The sequence below is a fragment of the Mus musculus genome, chromosome 15 (genome assembly GCF_000001635.26).
Source record: "Mus musculus strain C57BL/6J chromosome 15, GRCm38.p6 C57BL/6J".
Taxonomy (NCBI): Eukaryota; Metazoa; Chordata; class Mammalia; order Rodentia; family Muridae; genus Mus; species Mus musculus.
The window spans coordinates 51,952,421-51,968,114 of record NC_000081.6 but is presented as its reverse complement, the minus strand read 5'-3'; the positions used below and the strand labels follow the sequence as shown (position 1 = coordinate 51,968,114).

Sequence of the window (15,694 nt, the reverse complement as noted above, 5' to 3'; positions counted from 1 at the left end):
CCTTTAACACTTCTCAAGCCCTGTGCTTGCGGTGTTATAAATGGAATGAATCACCTGTGTGCTTCACAGGCTTTCTGCATTAGGCAAAGTAACTCTAGCTGGGTCTTAAGATACCAGTCTTAGAAGCAGATTATCCCAAAACTCGGAAAACTAAATTCTTTTCTTGTGATAATTGCAGATGAGCCCATTATAGAAGAGCCAAGCCGCCTCCAGGACTCAGTGATGGAGGCCAGCAGAACAACCATAGAAGAATCAGCCATGCCCCCACCACCCCCTCAAGGAGTTAAGCGGAAAGCCGGGCAAATAGACCCAGAGCCTTCGATACCTGTAAGGAAAAAGAAAAAGATTGAAAGAGAGATGGTCATACAGTTAGCTGCAAGGGGCGTTTAAGGAGTCTGAGTTAGGAGTCTCGGTTTAGATCTGGAAGTGGATCGGAGAATGACAGCAGAATTTAGGAGCACAGCCTTTGTCATATCGGGAAAGATGTCAATGCACTCAGCAGAGACTTCTTGGCTCTTTGGGAATAGACTTGCTTCAGAGTGGTCCAAAATGAGTAACCTTATTGATCTGTGAGGTCAGTGGCTCTGAACTGTACTGGTTTATATGAAAATTCTTAACATCTCTCAAGTACTGGACAAGTTATTAAATGATTGGTATATACTTGAACTGAAAACCAATGAAGTGATAACTGACAACTGCACTCTTTGGCTACCATGAAGTCCTGCTAGAATAGAAAAACTAGCCTAGAATGGAGCCATCGAGTTAGGACTTCTGATTTTAAGTCTGTGGAATAAACTATTTTGAAGGGAAAGCAGGTCTTCGGTAATACTAGGCTCCCATTTCAGTCCTCATCAGAAATACTGTCAGGACAGCTGATTGCCAGCCTGGAGCAGTTGCTCTGTGCCCTATGCTGGAAAGGACTTGTCGGCCCGAGCTCTTTCTTCTTGCGCAGGTCACAGAGCAGTAACTGTGTCACTGCTCTCCGGGTCGTCTCTTAAAGACTATTTTAATGCTCTCAGTTACCTTAAACTCCAAACAGTACACGCCATTAATACCAGCACTTGGGGGGCAGAGGCAGGCCGATTTCTGAGTTTGAGGCCAGCCTGGTCTACAGAGTGAGTTCCAGGACAGCCAGAGCTATACAGAGAAACCCTATCTCAAAAAAACCAAAAAGAAAAAGGAAAAATGACATAGTATAAATGAACTCAGGAAACAGTGTCCTTGTCCATGTTACCTGCTGCTGAGTCCCAAAGGTCTTTCTGAAAGAGCGAGGGATGGATAGTAAGTTACTGTGATAGCTTTAAAGTAGTTGATCTGATCCTGCATTTTAGAGAAGCTACTGTTCAAACCTGCACCTTTAACCTTGTTCTTTTATTGTTTAAGCCTCAGCAGGTAGAGCAAATGGAAATACCACCAGTAGAACTTCCCCCAGAGGAGCCTCCAAATATCTGTCAGCTGATCCCGGAGTTAGAGCTCCTACCGGAGAAGGAGAAGGAAAAAGAGAAGGAGAAGGAAGAGGAGGAGGAGGAGGAGGTAAGAGCTCTTTAGAGCGTTCAGCAAGTAGACATCCCCATGCCTGGGGTGGCGGAGCTTCTTGACCATTCCTGTTTGAGCTCAGCTAGTGTTGGGCATCAGGTCAGTGAAACATGGCTCTGCAGTGACTTGATGTGCCAGAGTGGGTTGGTATCGGGGCTGGGAGGACAGGGGAACCATGATCGGGATATAAAATGAATGAAATAAATTATTAAAAATAAAAGTTTTAAAAAGAATAAAAATGAAACTAGATTCTTAGTGTAGTGAATCATCGGATTTTGTGCTGTTGTAATTCCAACTTTCCCTCAGGAAAGACAGGGGACTGCCCTTACAGATTGTTGCTAGACTTGTAAATGGCTTATGGCTGTGTTTTTATCATCTATCTTGTGGTCAGTAGCCAATTCTTACTGCTATTAAAACCAGCCTCTGGTCTAACCCGCCTGTGGCCTAGAAATCAAATATCCAGACATAGCCCATTTGTCTGAGTTTCGGTTTTGTTTTAATTAATGCAGAGTTAGCCCTGGCTCGTGTGAGTAGAGCTTGGAGCACTGTTACTCTTTACAGAGTGGAGATGTTTTATACATGCCTCCCTTTTCTCCCTCAGCTATGTAAGGTCCTCTCTAAAGTTTTTATCTTGCTTATTTCTGAACCATTGAGGGAGTGTACCTTATCATGTGATGGTTTTATCATGCATCTATTTAAACCTTTACCATTAAAATTTTTTCCAGATAACTAAATGAAATTGTTAAAATTGTTTCTCATGCCCGTTGTTTATATATTGAATTCAGTTTACTAACAGCTGTTTGTTTCTAGTTATCTTCATATCATTGACAGTAGATAATTTTGTTTCGTGTAATGTATTTTAAACTAAAATTTAGTTTCCCAAATGTTAGATTATGGTGTCATCTCAGATTTTCCTGTGAAGCAATTTTAAAACACGATTGCCATTCTAGGTGAAGCTGCTGATTGCTAGCTTTTCTTAGAGTGTGCTGTGTAATACCAGTGTTTGTGGGCAACATGGCAGCTCCTGGCCTGTACCACCTTAGGGTTCAAAAAAATTATTTGGACAGTTCAGGTAAAATAAAGCATATATTAATAATTAACAAACAATCTTGAGCTGCCCAGATACAATGCAGGCTCTTTGATATTGTTCAGTGATGATGTAGAATATCACACTACAAAGTTAGTATCAAAGATTAATTAACTTTTCCCGGTATCTAGATTGACACCATCCAGTGTTGCACATCATGGTGTTTTGCTGTTTATTTTAAGTTTCCAGTTATTTATTTGTTTAAGGGTTCTTAACTAGGTGTTCTTTAACAGTCCATGTTGTATGACTTGTAGAGCATTGCAGAGAAATTATGTACAGTGTTTGCTTACAAGAGCTATCCTTTGTGGTCAGAGTTCGTAGCAGATGGCAAATGATTTTGAAAAAGCCGTTTTCTGTTGCTGAGTCTGACTGTTAATGAAAAGGTTTCTGGATATGGGGAAGTAGTCATTTCAGCAGGCAGTTTTTTCTCAATTCTGGTGGCCATTTATTCAGGATGAAGATGCTTCAGGGGGTGATCAGGATCAAGAGGAAAGGAGATGGAACAAACGCACTCAGCAGATGCTTCATGGTCTTCAGGTATGCCAGCACAGTCCACAAAGAGTCCTTTCCCAGAAAGCAAGTCCTGTTAAACCCCGAAGCATGCCTTGGTGGGAATTTCTCCAGGGCTGCATTGTTTTAAAGCATCTTAGTTACATACATGAAGTGTCAAGCCAGGGGTAAACCTAGAGCATTTAGTTTATGTAGCCATGATTATCCTAAAAAACCTGATGCATGGTGCTGTGATGGGGAGCGCAGCTGCGTACTGTCTTGTTTGATTAGCAAAAGCCATGTGCTAAGTCATAGAGTAGCAGAAGTCAGCAACCTCAGCTAGGGTTCCAGATACAGGTGAGGCTGGAGCACCCGTGACAGTTCTCCCAAGTTCCTTCCTTTCTGCACATGGGGATGGATGATACTTAGGGTTGGAAGGTTATCAGGGGCCGGTTTGATTTTGGTTTTGTTTTCACTTTAAAATCTGCTGAGTGTTTGTTTTTGCTAACTCACATCTCTGTTGTGGCGCCTTCACTTACTTCTTGAACTCTGTATGCCTTAAGATAATATGCTTTAGATAATAAGGCCTTTACCTTAGTGACTAGCATGGGAACCACTTGCGTAACTACACGAATGTCCAGTCCCAGCTCCAGCCAAACGGAGCTCACTTTGACCAGTGCCAAAATTGCATCTTCTGGTTACTACTTTGTGCGTGAGTTACTTGAAATCATCTGCTTTGTTTTGTTCTATTTCAGCGAGCTCTTGCTAAAACTGGAGCAGAGTCTATCAGTTTGCTTGAGCTGTGTCGAAACACAAACCGAAAGCAGGCAGCAGCAAAGTTCTACAGCTTTTTGGTTCTTAAGAAGCAGCAAGCCATCGAGCTCACACAGGAAGAGCCGTACAGTGACATCATTGCAACCCCTGGACCACGGTTCCATATTATCTGAGGAGCTAGATGTGTTCGAGCTAGTGATAACTCACTAGTACATACAAATTGCCCCCGTGTGCAGGGCACCAAAACCCTTTAAGAAAGTTTTTAGATTTCTGTTTGTACAAAAATCTTTGCCTTTTCTTTCTTCTTTTTCCCCCCAGTGTTTCTAATTTTGTCAACCATATTTTTAAGGGAAACTGCTTATTTGGGTTGGGTTTGTATTCCTGGAGAAAACAGTAGCCCAAGAACCCAGAAGACTTTTAACAGTTCAGAACAGATGTGTGCAATATTGGTGCATGTAAGAATATGGAGTAACAGTCAAAAGGCACCATTTTTAATGTTAGTTTTCCATTACTATGTTGAAAGGAAAACCTGCCTAGGAAAATGCCTGACACTTTAAGAACTGTGGTTTGAGTCCCTTGACAGGAAGAGAAAAATGTCTTCCCATCAGTGAAACCAACGGTCTGGTTAACCACTGTAGTAGGGATAGTGTGTGAAGCATCGTGCTTGTCTTCTTGATCATGTTTAAAGTAAATCCACACTGAGCAAGAATTTGTGAGGTTGTGCTGACTGATCTTCTTCGGCTATTATGTTCTGAAATCATTCCGTGAGTCTTAGGACCTCTGATGCTATGCACCGCAGCTCAGAACGATCAGACGTCTACAGTGGCGTGACTCCTCAGGGGCTGCAGATCACTCTCAGAGGTGTTTGGATGTTTGCTTGAATAATGAGATCATGGAAGCAGACATTCCCCTGCCTGCTGAAGGGCAGACCAATGAGAGACTACCCCAGATTGACTTCCTTTAAGCAAACAGTGCTGTAAAAACTAATGGCTTCTCTGATATTTATTATAAATGTTAGTACTCATCTTTTTCCAAGGCTGCACACTCCTGTATTTGCAACTTATTTTTAATAACTTTGCAACTATAATCCTGTATCAGTTTCCTATAATTTAAGTGGAGAAAAACATCCTAATAAAGGCTTTATTATTAACAGACCAGATAGCACCAGAAATTATGTGACTATATAAATATCAAAACATGTTCACTTTGTAGGACAAAATTATGTTGAAAAGTTCTAGCTTAAGTGTTGGCACTTTTATGGGGGGGAAATCAGTTTTAAAACTAAGACTTCCATGTATACCCAGTAATTTAAAATTATGTGAAATATTTTAAATTTGTGAACTCGTAATTACTACTTTAATGATTCAGTTTCTCGAGAATGGTAATTGTATAAAATTGCTCTTGCAGTTTTCTTTTCAATACGACGTGCCTGTAACCATGGATGTCCCCTTTGTAAAAAGACACTGTAGATAATTGAATGTTTGATTATAGAAAGGTCGTTAGTTTCTTGTTAAACATTTTGTTAGTCCAGTTTTTGTCGCTTATTGGGTTTAATATTGTTCTTGAAAATAGTCGATGCTATGTTATGTATAACTTTTCTAATAAAAGTTGTGTTTCAAGCTGTACATTTTGGAACATACTCAGTTGATGATATGTCACAAGAGAAATGTTGACTGAAAAAGTTAACATGGCCAAATATTTCATTTGCTTTACCTAGGAATATTTTGTGCTAATTAAGTGAATTTTTTTTTTAAAGTTCAGTAGTTCCACGAACACTACTGACCATTGTCTGACAGCTTGTTGAAAGGCAGCACTGTCTTAAGGTAATTCTAAATCTAAGCAGAGTGCTTAGTGTCCATGTTCTGACAGGGAAACAAGTCACAGTAACTGAAGTCATAGGTGCAGATAGTTGGTTGGCTGCAGTATTAGTGTAGGGTAGTCAGAATATACCTCTTCGAGAAGGTGAGTTTCTGAGCAATAAAAGATTTGAAAATTTAGACCCGGGAAGAGGGTGATTAATAAATGGGTCAAGTGTTGCAGAAGGGGGACCTAAAGACGGGTAAAGAAAGACCAGTATAGCTGGAAGTCTAAAGGGAATATTAATAGGTGGAACAAAAGCTACTACGACTCCCATTTTGTGTGGTTGTACTTCACATTGCTGCCATTTCAGTGTCACATCCAGTGAACCTTAGGACAGACTGGCTAGATCAATGGCCCAGCAAAGTGTTCTCTGACTTCTTGCTTCCCAGTCAGTAATAACTGAATGGGTGAATGGTGGGGTCTGCTGCCACAAGCTTGCAGTAACATTGATGCTTCAGTAAATTGCAACTAATCCCTGGCACCATGCCACCGTTAACCTGAATCTGAGGAAGTGCCAACTAGCCTTGATACTTGCTGTTAAAATGGACCAGGATTTGAAACTCCCCTCTGCTTTTTAGCATTAATGTGGTCTTGGGTTTTGGTTTTCTCAATGATACAATTTGGTCTTGAAGTCTTGAAAATCACATGACATAAAGAATAGAGAAGTGTCTAAAAAAGAGACAAATAGGCCGTTTTCAGGACTGATCATGGTGGAGTGTTGAGACTGGAAAGACTAAAGGTATCTATATACTGGCAGGCCCTCCTTTGAGCAGACTGCCTTAGCTGTCTGCAGGGTGAATTGCTTACGCAGGCAGTAAATGCTGCTTACCGTTCAGATTTCAGCTGAGGGTAAATTCCTCAAGGGAGATTGTGCTGATCCACACCCTGGGCTATACTAGGTCAGGCTTTCGGGTTGAATGCTCTTTAGGCTCCCAGAAAATGAATTAACAACCGACATACATAATTGGCAATATTTGAAGCAGTTTTAAGGTCTTTTCAAAGTCTTCTGCTTAGTTTGACTATGCGTTGCTAAATATACGTGAAATATCCCAAACTCTCAGAATTCTCAGGGTTGGTCCTTCAGTCGTCACCTGTGATAAAATCTTAGCCCAAAGGCAGGTTGGCACTTTGTAGAAACACATAACAAGGATCAAATGGTAATATCTCCTCTTAAAAGAATGGCTTTTGAGGCCCGGTAGTGGCGCACACCTTTAATCTCAGCACTCAAGAGGAGGCAGAGGCAGGCGGATTTTCCAGGTTCAAGACCAGCATGGACTATAGACTGAGTTCCAGGACAGACAAGGCTGAATAAAAAGTAAGATTCCACCAGTCATTGCCTACAACCACCCAGAACCTTACTAAGCATTGAGAAAGTGTTTAAAATACAGGAGCCTTGGGGGGACACTTCAAAATGCAACACCTTCATACAGGTGATAGGAATGTCTGAGTCAAGCCACTATGCAACTGATAGGGGTTCTTCAGAAAATTAAAATGGAACTTGAGTATGATCCATTACGGAAGGAGCTGAAGTCAGTACATTAAATAAGATGCACATGCCTACAAAAGCACACTAGCCAAAGATGGCTACAACCTATCCATGTCCATTGACAGGTCACTGTATAAAAGAGAAATGTATGTGTACATGGTAGAATATTGAACCTTAAAAGGGGTGAAATTTTGTCATATGAAGCAGTGTGGATAGAACTGAGCGACAGAAGTCGGGCACATGGCACGAGACCCGAATACAATCAACCCAATCAGTGTATAAGCCTGGAGTGGGAAGGGGTTCATAAGCCCACACCCTCAGCTGAGAAATTGGATAAGTGGTGGCTTCCATGGGAAGGAGAGTCAGGTGTCTTTAGAGGGTATGGTTTCTGGTTGGTGGACCATATTCCATATCCAGGAGCCGCACAAATTGGGAGTCACTGGCCTATCAAGAACGAAAAGTAAGTATGAAGTACTGTGAAGTAGGGATGGATCTGGACAGAGTTTGGGAATGTATGGCTACAGTCAAGATACATTGTATGCAATATATATACTGAAATATGTAATTAAAGTCAGACATGTTCCATAGGTATAGGAAGCTATAAGCTTGATGGTAGAGAACTTCAGGTATTGCCTGGTCTGGGGACATTGGGATGGAGGGAGGATTAGAGAGAGTGGTGTCTTGGTACAGGAGTGTAGTTGGGTAGGAGGAATAATGGCTGAAATTGTTTAACAGTGTGCTAGCTATAGCTGCAGTTAATTAGTTGGATGTATGAAATAAATAGAAAACAGGATCTTGAACGTTGTAAAATGCTACGCACCTGAGATGACCAGTCATTCTGGTCTTTTTGTGTTGTGTGTCTGTATTAAAACATCATGCCATAATCAGCATTGATTTTTTTTTTTTTTTTTTTTTGGCAAATGGGCACTCCCACTTAAACATGAATTCTAATCACAGTTGTTTTCAATGCCATGTAAGCCATACTGCAGATAGAACTATAAATTTTGGCCTCATGATGTGTGTCTGTGTGTTGTTCTGTTTATGACAGAGTCTCAACCATGTAGCCCAGACTGACCTCCTGCTGCCATGGTCTCAGTGCTAGAGTTTCAAGCAGACACACCCTCAGATTCAGCACATCACATATTTTCTCTGATATAAACACACACACACACACCATGATACTCTTTAACTATTGTACAGACAATCCCTACCTAGGAGAAAGCAAGACTTTAAACCTAGAGAGGAAATCCCTACTCAATCTCCATACCCAACAGCACAGGGATTCCACATGTTGATAAGCATGTGGAAGGCACTGGGTCTTCTAGTCCTAAGAGTCCAGAGTGGTACCAAGCACTCCTGTGAAAATGAGACGGGCAACTCCTTTTTTTTTTTATTTCCTTAATATTTTTTATTACGTATTTTCCTCAATTACATTTCCAATGCTATCCCAAAAGTCCCCCACACCCTCTCCCCCACTCCCCTACCCACCCACTCCCCCTTTTTGGCCCTGGCGTTCCCCTGTACTGAGGCATATAAAGTTTGCAAGTCCAATGGGCCTCTCTTTCCAGTGATGGCCGACTAGGCCATCTTTTGATACATATGCAGCTAGAGTCAAGAGCTCCGGGGTGCTGGTTAGTTCATAATGTTGTTCCACCTACAGGGTTGCAGATCTCTTTAGCTCCTTGGATACTTTCTCTAGCTCCTCCATTGGGGGCCCAAGACAGGCAACTCCTAAGTGAGGTTGCCATGTCAAGTGCCTGGCGAACTGGTAGGAGCTCCAGCTGGGAGCATGTCCTTTGATCAGCTGTTAGTGATGCTCAGGGACTAATGCATTTCCATTTGGCCCACAACTGCTGCGTGGGAATTCCTGTACAATGTAAGGATGTAATGTGGCTTGCCAAGATGAGCAACTGGTACTGCGTTATTTCCAGAAGACATGGTCAAAGGGATTTTCACGTCCCTTTCTGATTGTCGCAGCTGCTGACAGTGCCCTAAGTGCTATGAATGAATAGATAGTAACGTAGAACATTTCAGCTCTTCAAGGGAGACTAGAGTCCAGTGTGTTCAGTGTTCCTTCTCCTAACTAGAAACCACCTTAACTCCTTACATATTGCTCTCATAGGGATCTTAACGTTTCTTGGGGATTAGCATAGCACAAGGAAAAACCCACCACAGGTGTGTACCCATGAGAGCTAGAGCATATTAGCTGCTTCACGGGCCACAGATCCTGAATACTACTCTTTGAACGAAGAGTGACTGGTACCAGGAGTACCAATCTGGACAAAACAGACCCTCTCCATGGTACAATTTCAGTAGGCACAAATGAGTTAGCTTCTCTTGAGGTTTGATCTGTTGCTACGTATTGTAATGCTAAATACTGGCCCTGGTTGACCTCAGGGCAGTAAAGTCTTGTTAAGTAACCTTTCTCCTTAGTTTCAAACTATTGGTTGACTAAAGATGTTGACAGCCTACAGCTGTGCAGAAGAAAGGTAGGTGGGGTTACAATTCTGCTTCCAGTCTGAAGAGGAGGACCTTGTGGAGAAGGAGGAAGAAGGTGGAGAAAGATGCCACCACCACCCGGTTTATTTAAAGGTTTTCTTAAAGGGATTCCAGCAGGAGCAGCTTCCCACAGACACGCTGGAATTCTGGCACAGTTGTTCTCTAAAATATTCCCTAAAGGATGAAATCAGTGGAGAAAGGGGGAGTATTTCAACTAGACATTTGCTGAGTAGAGGATGGTGTGCTAGATGCCGGGGGCATATCATTATACCATCACTCGAGGCTGTGAGTAGAATTTCAACAGGACCTTGAAGAAAGAGCATTGCTTCGTTTTCACAGGCTGTGGACAGAGCATGAGAGGGAGGGGAGGATCCTAAAAGAAGGGTATGGACAGGAGGAGCTGGGTTGATCTGGACGCCTGAGTCTAAGAACTCAAAGTCAGTATGGCCAAGAGAACAGAATGAACTAAGACAGAGGAGACCTTCATTTCCCCTTCCTATAGTGCAACATGTTATACCAGCAAATACCTCTACAACATTTCCCAGTCAGTTTTTGTTCAGGTTATAGGGAGTCACATACCTTAGCAAACCAGAGACTAGAAGGCTGAAAAATATTCCCAGAAATGAGTTTTCTGTTTGAGTAGTGCCGCTGTTTCCAGCTCTCTTTAGGTGTGAGCTTACTGCCAGAAACCCAAGCTGCCACTCGGTAATATCTGTGGCTACAGTAGAGTCTCACAATGACAGCCCGCATCCGAGAACACTGGGGCCTCAGATTCTTTGCTGGACTGCTGACATGCATCGTCGCAAGTACTAGCAAACAGGATACACTACAGTGAGCCACAAGCAGCTGCCCCACAGTCAGCTTTTCCGGAATATGTCGTCAGTCATTAATCAGACTAAATACCTGAGAACAGGTGAATGGGTGAAGAAAATGGGAGTTCATATACAGAATGAAGTACTATGCTGTCATTCGTCACAACGTGAATAGCCCTTATGGGCGTTCTGTGAACAAAAGTCACACAGGCAAATACTTTTCATTATCTTACACTCACAGTTCCTCCAAATGTTTGTACAAAATTTTTTAACTAATAGAGCATCCTATAACTTGGTTTTCCTCCCCTCTCCCATGGAATAGTATACAAATCCCATGATCAGTGACTGCTACTCACACAACACTGTGACGATCATTCTGGAATTACATCTTTCAGAAGACAGCATCTCTCAACCTTGCTTATAGGGAACTGTCAGGGAAGACAGCTGATTAGCTTCACTGGTCATATGCACCTGACTCTGACTTATCAACCAGCTCTGTGTCATATGGTAGAGTGGAAAGGGGAAAGAGTGGGGTGGAGGGTGGGGGGGATGACACTTGGCTATTGCAGAATGTAAACTCTCGTTTTAAAAAGTTTTCTGAGGCTGGAGAGATGGCTCAGTGATTAAGAGCATTGGCTGCTCTTCCAAAGGTCTTGAGTTCAATGCCCAACAACTACATGGTGGCTCACAACCATTTTTAATGGGATACAATGCTCTCTTCTGTTGTGTCTGAAGACAGCTACAGTGTTCTCACATACATAAAATCTTATCATGTAGGAAGATGTCTCTTCTACTGGTGGTATCCTGAATTATGATGTAGAGACTACTTTGAGAATTATAGTACAGAAATTAGCCAAACAGTTTTTGTTTAGAACTACCAGACTTTACTTAGCAGCCTTTGGATGAAGACATAGAACTCTCAGCTCTGCCTGCGCCATGCCTGCCTGGATACTGCCATGCTCCCACCTTGATGATAATGGATTGAACTTCTGAACCTGTAAGCCAGCCCCAATTAAATGTTGTTTTTATAACACTTGCCTCGGCCATGGTGTCTGTTCACAGCAGTAAAACCCTAAGACAGTGGGTGTTGCCATCTCTAGGCTGGGTTTTGTAAGAAAGCAAACCAAGCAAGCTGCAAGCAGAAAACCAGTAAGCAGCACCTCTCCATGGCCTCTGCTTCATCTTCTGCCTCCATGTTCCTGCCCAGTTTGAGTTCCTGCCCTGATTTTCTTTGGTAATAAACTGTAATATGGAAGTGTAAGTCAAATAAACTCTTTCCTCTCCAAGCTGCTTTGGGTCACCTTATTTCAAACCAGCCATAGAAACCCTAAGACACCCTGCAACCAGCTGGGTGGTGGTGGCACAAGCCTTTAATCCCAGCACTTGGGAGGCAAAGGCAGGCGAATTTCTGAGTTCGAGGTCAGCCTGGTCTACAGAGTGAGTTCCAGGACAGCCAGGGCTACACAGAGAAACCCTGTCTCGAAAAACAAACAAACAAAGACACCCTGCAATCATTTTCTAGTAAGTCTGTCAATATATCCCCCTTCCGTAAGGCAACTTGAGTTTCTACCATTCATAACCAAGAGCAGTGATTGATTTGAAAGCCTGTCATTGCTGTTAAATCAACTCATCTTTGCATTCTACTCCAATCACAATCTTGTGCTGTCAACTCTTGAACACTTTAAAAATTTCCTCAACCCAGGCTGTCATGGGAGGAGAGAGAGGAAGAAGGAAACACGGCTGAGGAAAATGAATGGGCCATTGGAATAAGGAAGCTGACAAGATGACAAGTGGCCTCTCAGAATGGCCTGGCATGAGAGGAAGCAGACAGATAAATGAGGGGACTGTTGGCAGCTGAGAAAGTAGATGAAACCGTGAGAAAGATGGCTGAACTCTAAGAACAATATCACCTGAATTGCTTGCCCACAGGAATAAGAGCTCAGCACCAGGTCTCCGGGGACTGTCAGCGGATGCTCTTTGGAAAAAAAAATACACTCAAGATTATCATGAAGAAGGAAAAAGAAAGAAAAGTGATGAGCAAGCTACCATGCTGCACATTAAAATGAAAAATGGGTTGGAGAGAGAATTACTTCTTAATTAAAGCATAGCCCGGTTGCTCCCAAATTTTGGTATTCCATCAAAAATCCATTAAGATAATCTAGGCTTATCCTCACATCCAAGCTGTCTTGTTTGAAGTTTGCTCAGAGGAGCATCTTATAAAGTGAAATCTAGAATAATTATACTAGAGCATTCTGGCCCCTGTGCCTTGTCAACTGAATTCCTTTTTAGCTTCCTGTCTTGTGTCCTAACATAACCTTCAAGCAATGTTTTTCTCTGCAATATTAAAAAAAAAAATGTAAATGTTTCGCAGTATCTCAGTCACCTGACCTTATTCACTAGCTAGGACTGCTCAGGTTTTTGTTTTCGAACACAGCACTTTTCTTCCTACCTGAAGCTGTTTTAAATGTCGAAGAACAAATAAAGTGCAAAGCCTCCATTGGGCTGCTTTCTGGAAGTTTGCAGGCATCTGTGTGGCTTATGCTTGAGAGATAAAGGCATCTTGGGAGAGCACGATTTTGCTGGTTGACAACAGTCCCTGACCAGACATAAGTTGAGGCTCTCTGGTCCTGTTTCTGGACTACTTTGAGCCAGCATTCGGATAATATGGTATTTCACATAGAGCCCTTGATGCCTTAGAAGACTGTTTTTGAAAAGTAACTGCAAAGTAAGTGTGTTGGTGCAGCTCTGTAAACCCAGAACTTGGGAAGACTGAAATTTAAGGTCAACTGAGAAAATACAGCAAGCTCTTGTATTAACGTTCCTTGGGACTGATGAGATAGTTCAGTGGGTAAAGCACATGGACTGTATAAGCCTGATGAGCTTGGGTTCTTCCCCTAGAACCTGCATGAAGGAAGAAGAGAATCGGCTCCTGCAAGTCATCCGCTGACAGGCACCTTATACACAAAAAATATACACATGAGGATAAATGTTCAACAAAGGTAATGATATCGCATGGAGGTTGCTCCAACTATTCTAAAGGCCACCAAGTTGACAATGAATGTTGGCCATCATGTCTCCTTTCAGATTTCACGCCTGAACACTGTTACACTGGGACTTTCCCAGTCACCGATTCCGGAGCCCACGTTCAAAACATTGCACTGACTCTTTCCAGTGTGAAGCAAGATACAATTTTATGAATTTGTTAGGGAGTATGAATCAGGAGTGTGATCAACACCTGGAGCTTTCTTTCCTTACTTCATAGGGCCAACACAGTGAATTCATGAGATTCCACACATAACAAACTCTAGAAGGGTTCTTTCCACCTGACTGGCTCTCAGCAGCAGGCGACTTCTGGCTCCCTCTGCCTTCCTCACAAAGGGTTACTGAAGGAGGCTCACTGGGAAGTCAAGGTTGAACCCCAAAAGGACATCCTCAAGGATGATGATCCACAAGCATCAAACCAGTGGCTTAGTGATCTGAATAAACGAGGGATGCTTTCAAGGGACCAGTAGTTAGTGAGTGCTCCTGAGAAGTCTTGGTGACTAGAGTTATGGCAGAGCTTAGAGACCCATGCATTCTCAAACTGCCCAAAATGATCACTACAGAGGTTTGGGAATAAGTGACGTTATAAGGAATCACAAACCCAGACTTTTACAGTTCCAGGAAAATCAAGCTAAAAATGAACACGAAGACTGTCAGTTCTAGAGGATAAGACCCCAATGCTGAAGACACCCCACACCTTGGTTGCTAGACAGAGGCAAGCTGGAACTGAGCTAGAAAGATCCTCTCTGGGGGTTAGCTTTCAAAGTGCTGGAGGTTGCTAAGCAGACAACTGGGAGGGGAAGGGTACCAGTAGTCTTACCCATCTGTGAATGCTACAAACTATAAAACCAACTGGCCAAGCAAAGAGGTCCCCATCTGTGTCATTGTAGCACAATGGTTATGAGGGTAACCAGTCATCCTCTAAGTGAATTCAGGACCTGCTCCCCAGAAGAACCCGTACTGGTACTGTGAACCTTATCAAGAACTATGCCTAGGGTGGTCATAATGCTCAAGGGAGGGATTTATTACTTTACTAAACTGACTTACGTAAACGTTCTTCTAAATATCTGTTTATATAATGTAGTGTGTGTGTGTGTGTGTGTGTGTGTGTGTGTGTACTTGAGCACACTTTAGCTGTCACTCCTTGAGTAATGTCCACCTTATTTTCTTTGAGATAGTGCCTGTCATTGTCTCAGAATTTGTCCACTAAGCCAGACTAGCTGGCCAGCAAGCCCTAGGGTTTACCTATCTCTTCTTCCCTAGTACTGAAAGTATTTTACAACTGAGTTATCACCACAACCTGAAATTTCCAAATATACTGAAGTCATGTGATTTTTATCTGAAAGGGATGAACCTTATAAATAGAACACATAAAAATTAAGTGAGTACTGGTTTGCGGTGTCTTCAGTGAATGTATACATTCATCTCATCCTATAGCTGGAGGCAGTAGAACTAACATTGCCTCTGGAGGTAGGCATACCAGACTCCCAGCTCATGTCTCAAAACTATCTGGAGCTAAGATGGCTTTTGAAAAAAAAACAAAAAACAAAAAAAAAGTGTGTGTGTGTGTGTGTGTGTGTGTGTGTGTGTGTGTGTGTGTTTGTGTAAAACTTAGGAAAGAAATGGTTGATTTGGCTTACAGTTCCAGATTACAGTCAGTCACTGGATGAAAGTCAGGATAGGAACTTCAAACAGCTAGTCACATCCACAGTCAAAAGCAGACAGAAATAAATGCATGAATTCTTCCTTGTTTGGTTGCTTACTGCTCAGCAGGACTTTTATATACCTTTATTTGATTCCAGAGCAACCTTGCCTAAGGAATGTGCCACCCGCAGTGGGCTGGGTCTTCTTACTTCAGTTGACTTAATTAAGGCAGTCCCTATAGACAAGTCCACATACCAATCCGATACAGTCACTTCCTCACTGAGACTCACTTCCCCATGACTCTTAAGTCATTTCAAGTTGAAAACGAAACCTAACCGTCACCGTGCACCTTTACCCACTGAGCTGTCTTCGTGGCCATCAGATACTCTTATATGTCAGATGGGAACAAGAAAACCTGATGTCCACCGTTACTTGTGCTCACAATTAAGTAATTACAAGAAAGCA

The 15,694-nt window shown here is 42.4% G+C and overlaps 1 protein-coding gene across 3 annotated transcripts in view; it reads left to right on the top strand.

Moving 5' to 3' along the window:
- The window catches only part of Rad21 (RAD21 cohesin complex component), a 30,935-nt gene extending 25,424 nt beyond the window's left edge, over nucleotides 1-5,511 (top strand). For all 3 annotated transcript variants that reach the window (XM_006520644.1, NM_009009.4, XM_006520645.2), the window contains exons 11-14: nucleotides 179-327; nucleotides 1,384-1,533; nucleotides 3,077-3,160; nucleotides 3,868-5,511. In XM_006520644.1, the coding sequence (XP_006520707.1) occupies nucleotides 179-327; nucleotides 1,384-1,533; nucleotides 3,077-3,160; nucleotides 3,868-4,059 (575 nt within the window). In that variant the 3' untranslated portion in view covers nucleotides 4,060-5,511. The remainder of the gene's footprint in view (nucleotides 1-178; nucleotides 328-1,383; nucleotides 1,534-3,076; nucleotides 3,161-3,867) is intronic.
- The last annotated feature ends 10,183 nt before the right edge of the window (nucleotides 5,512-15,694 follow it).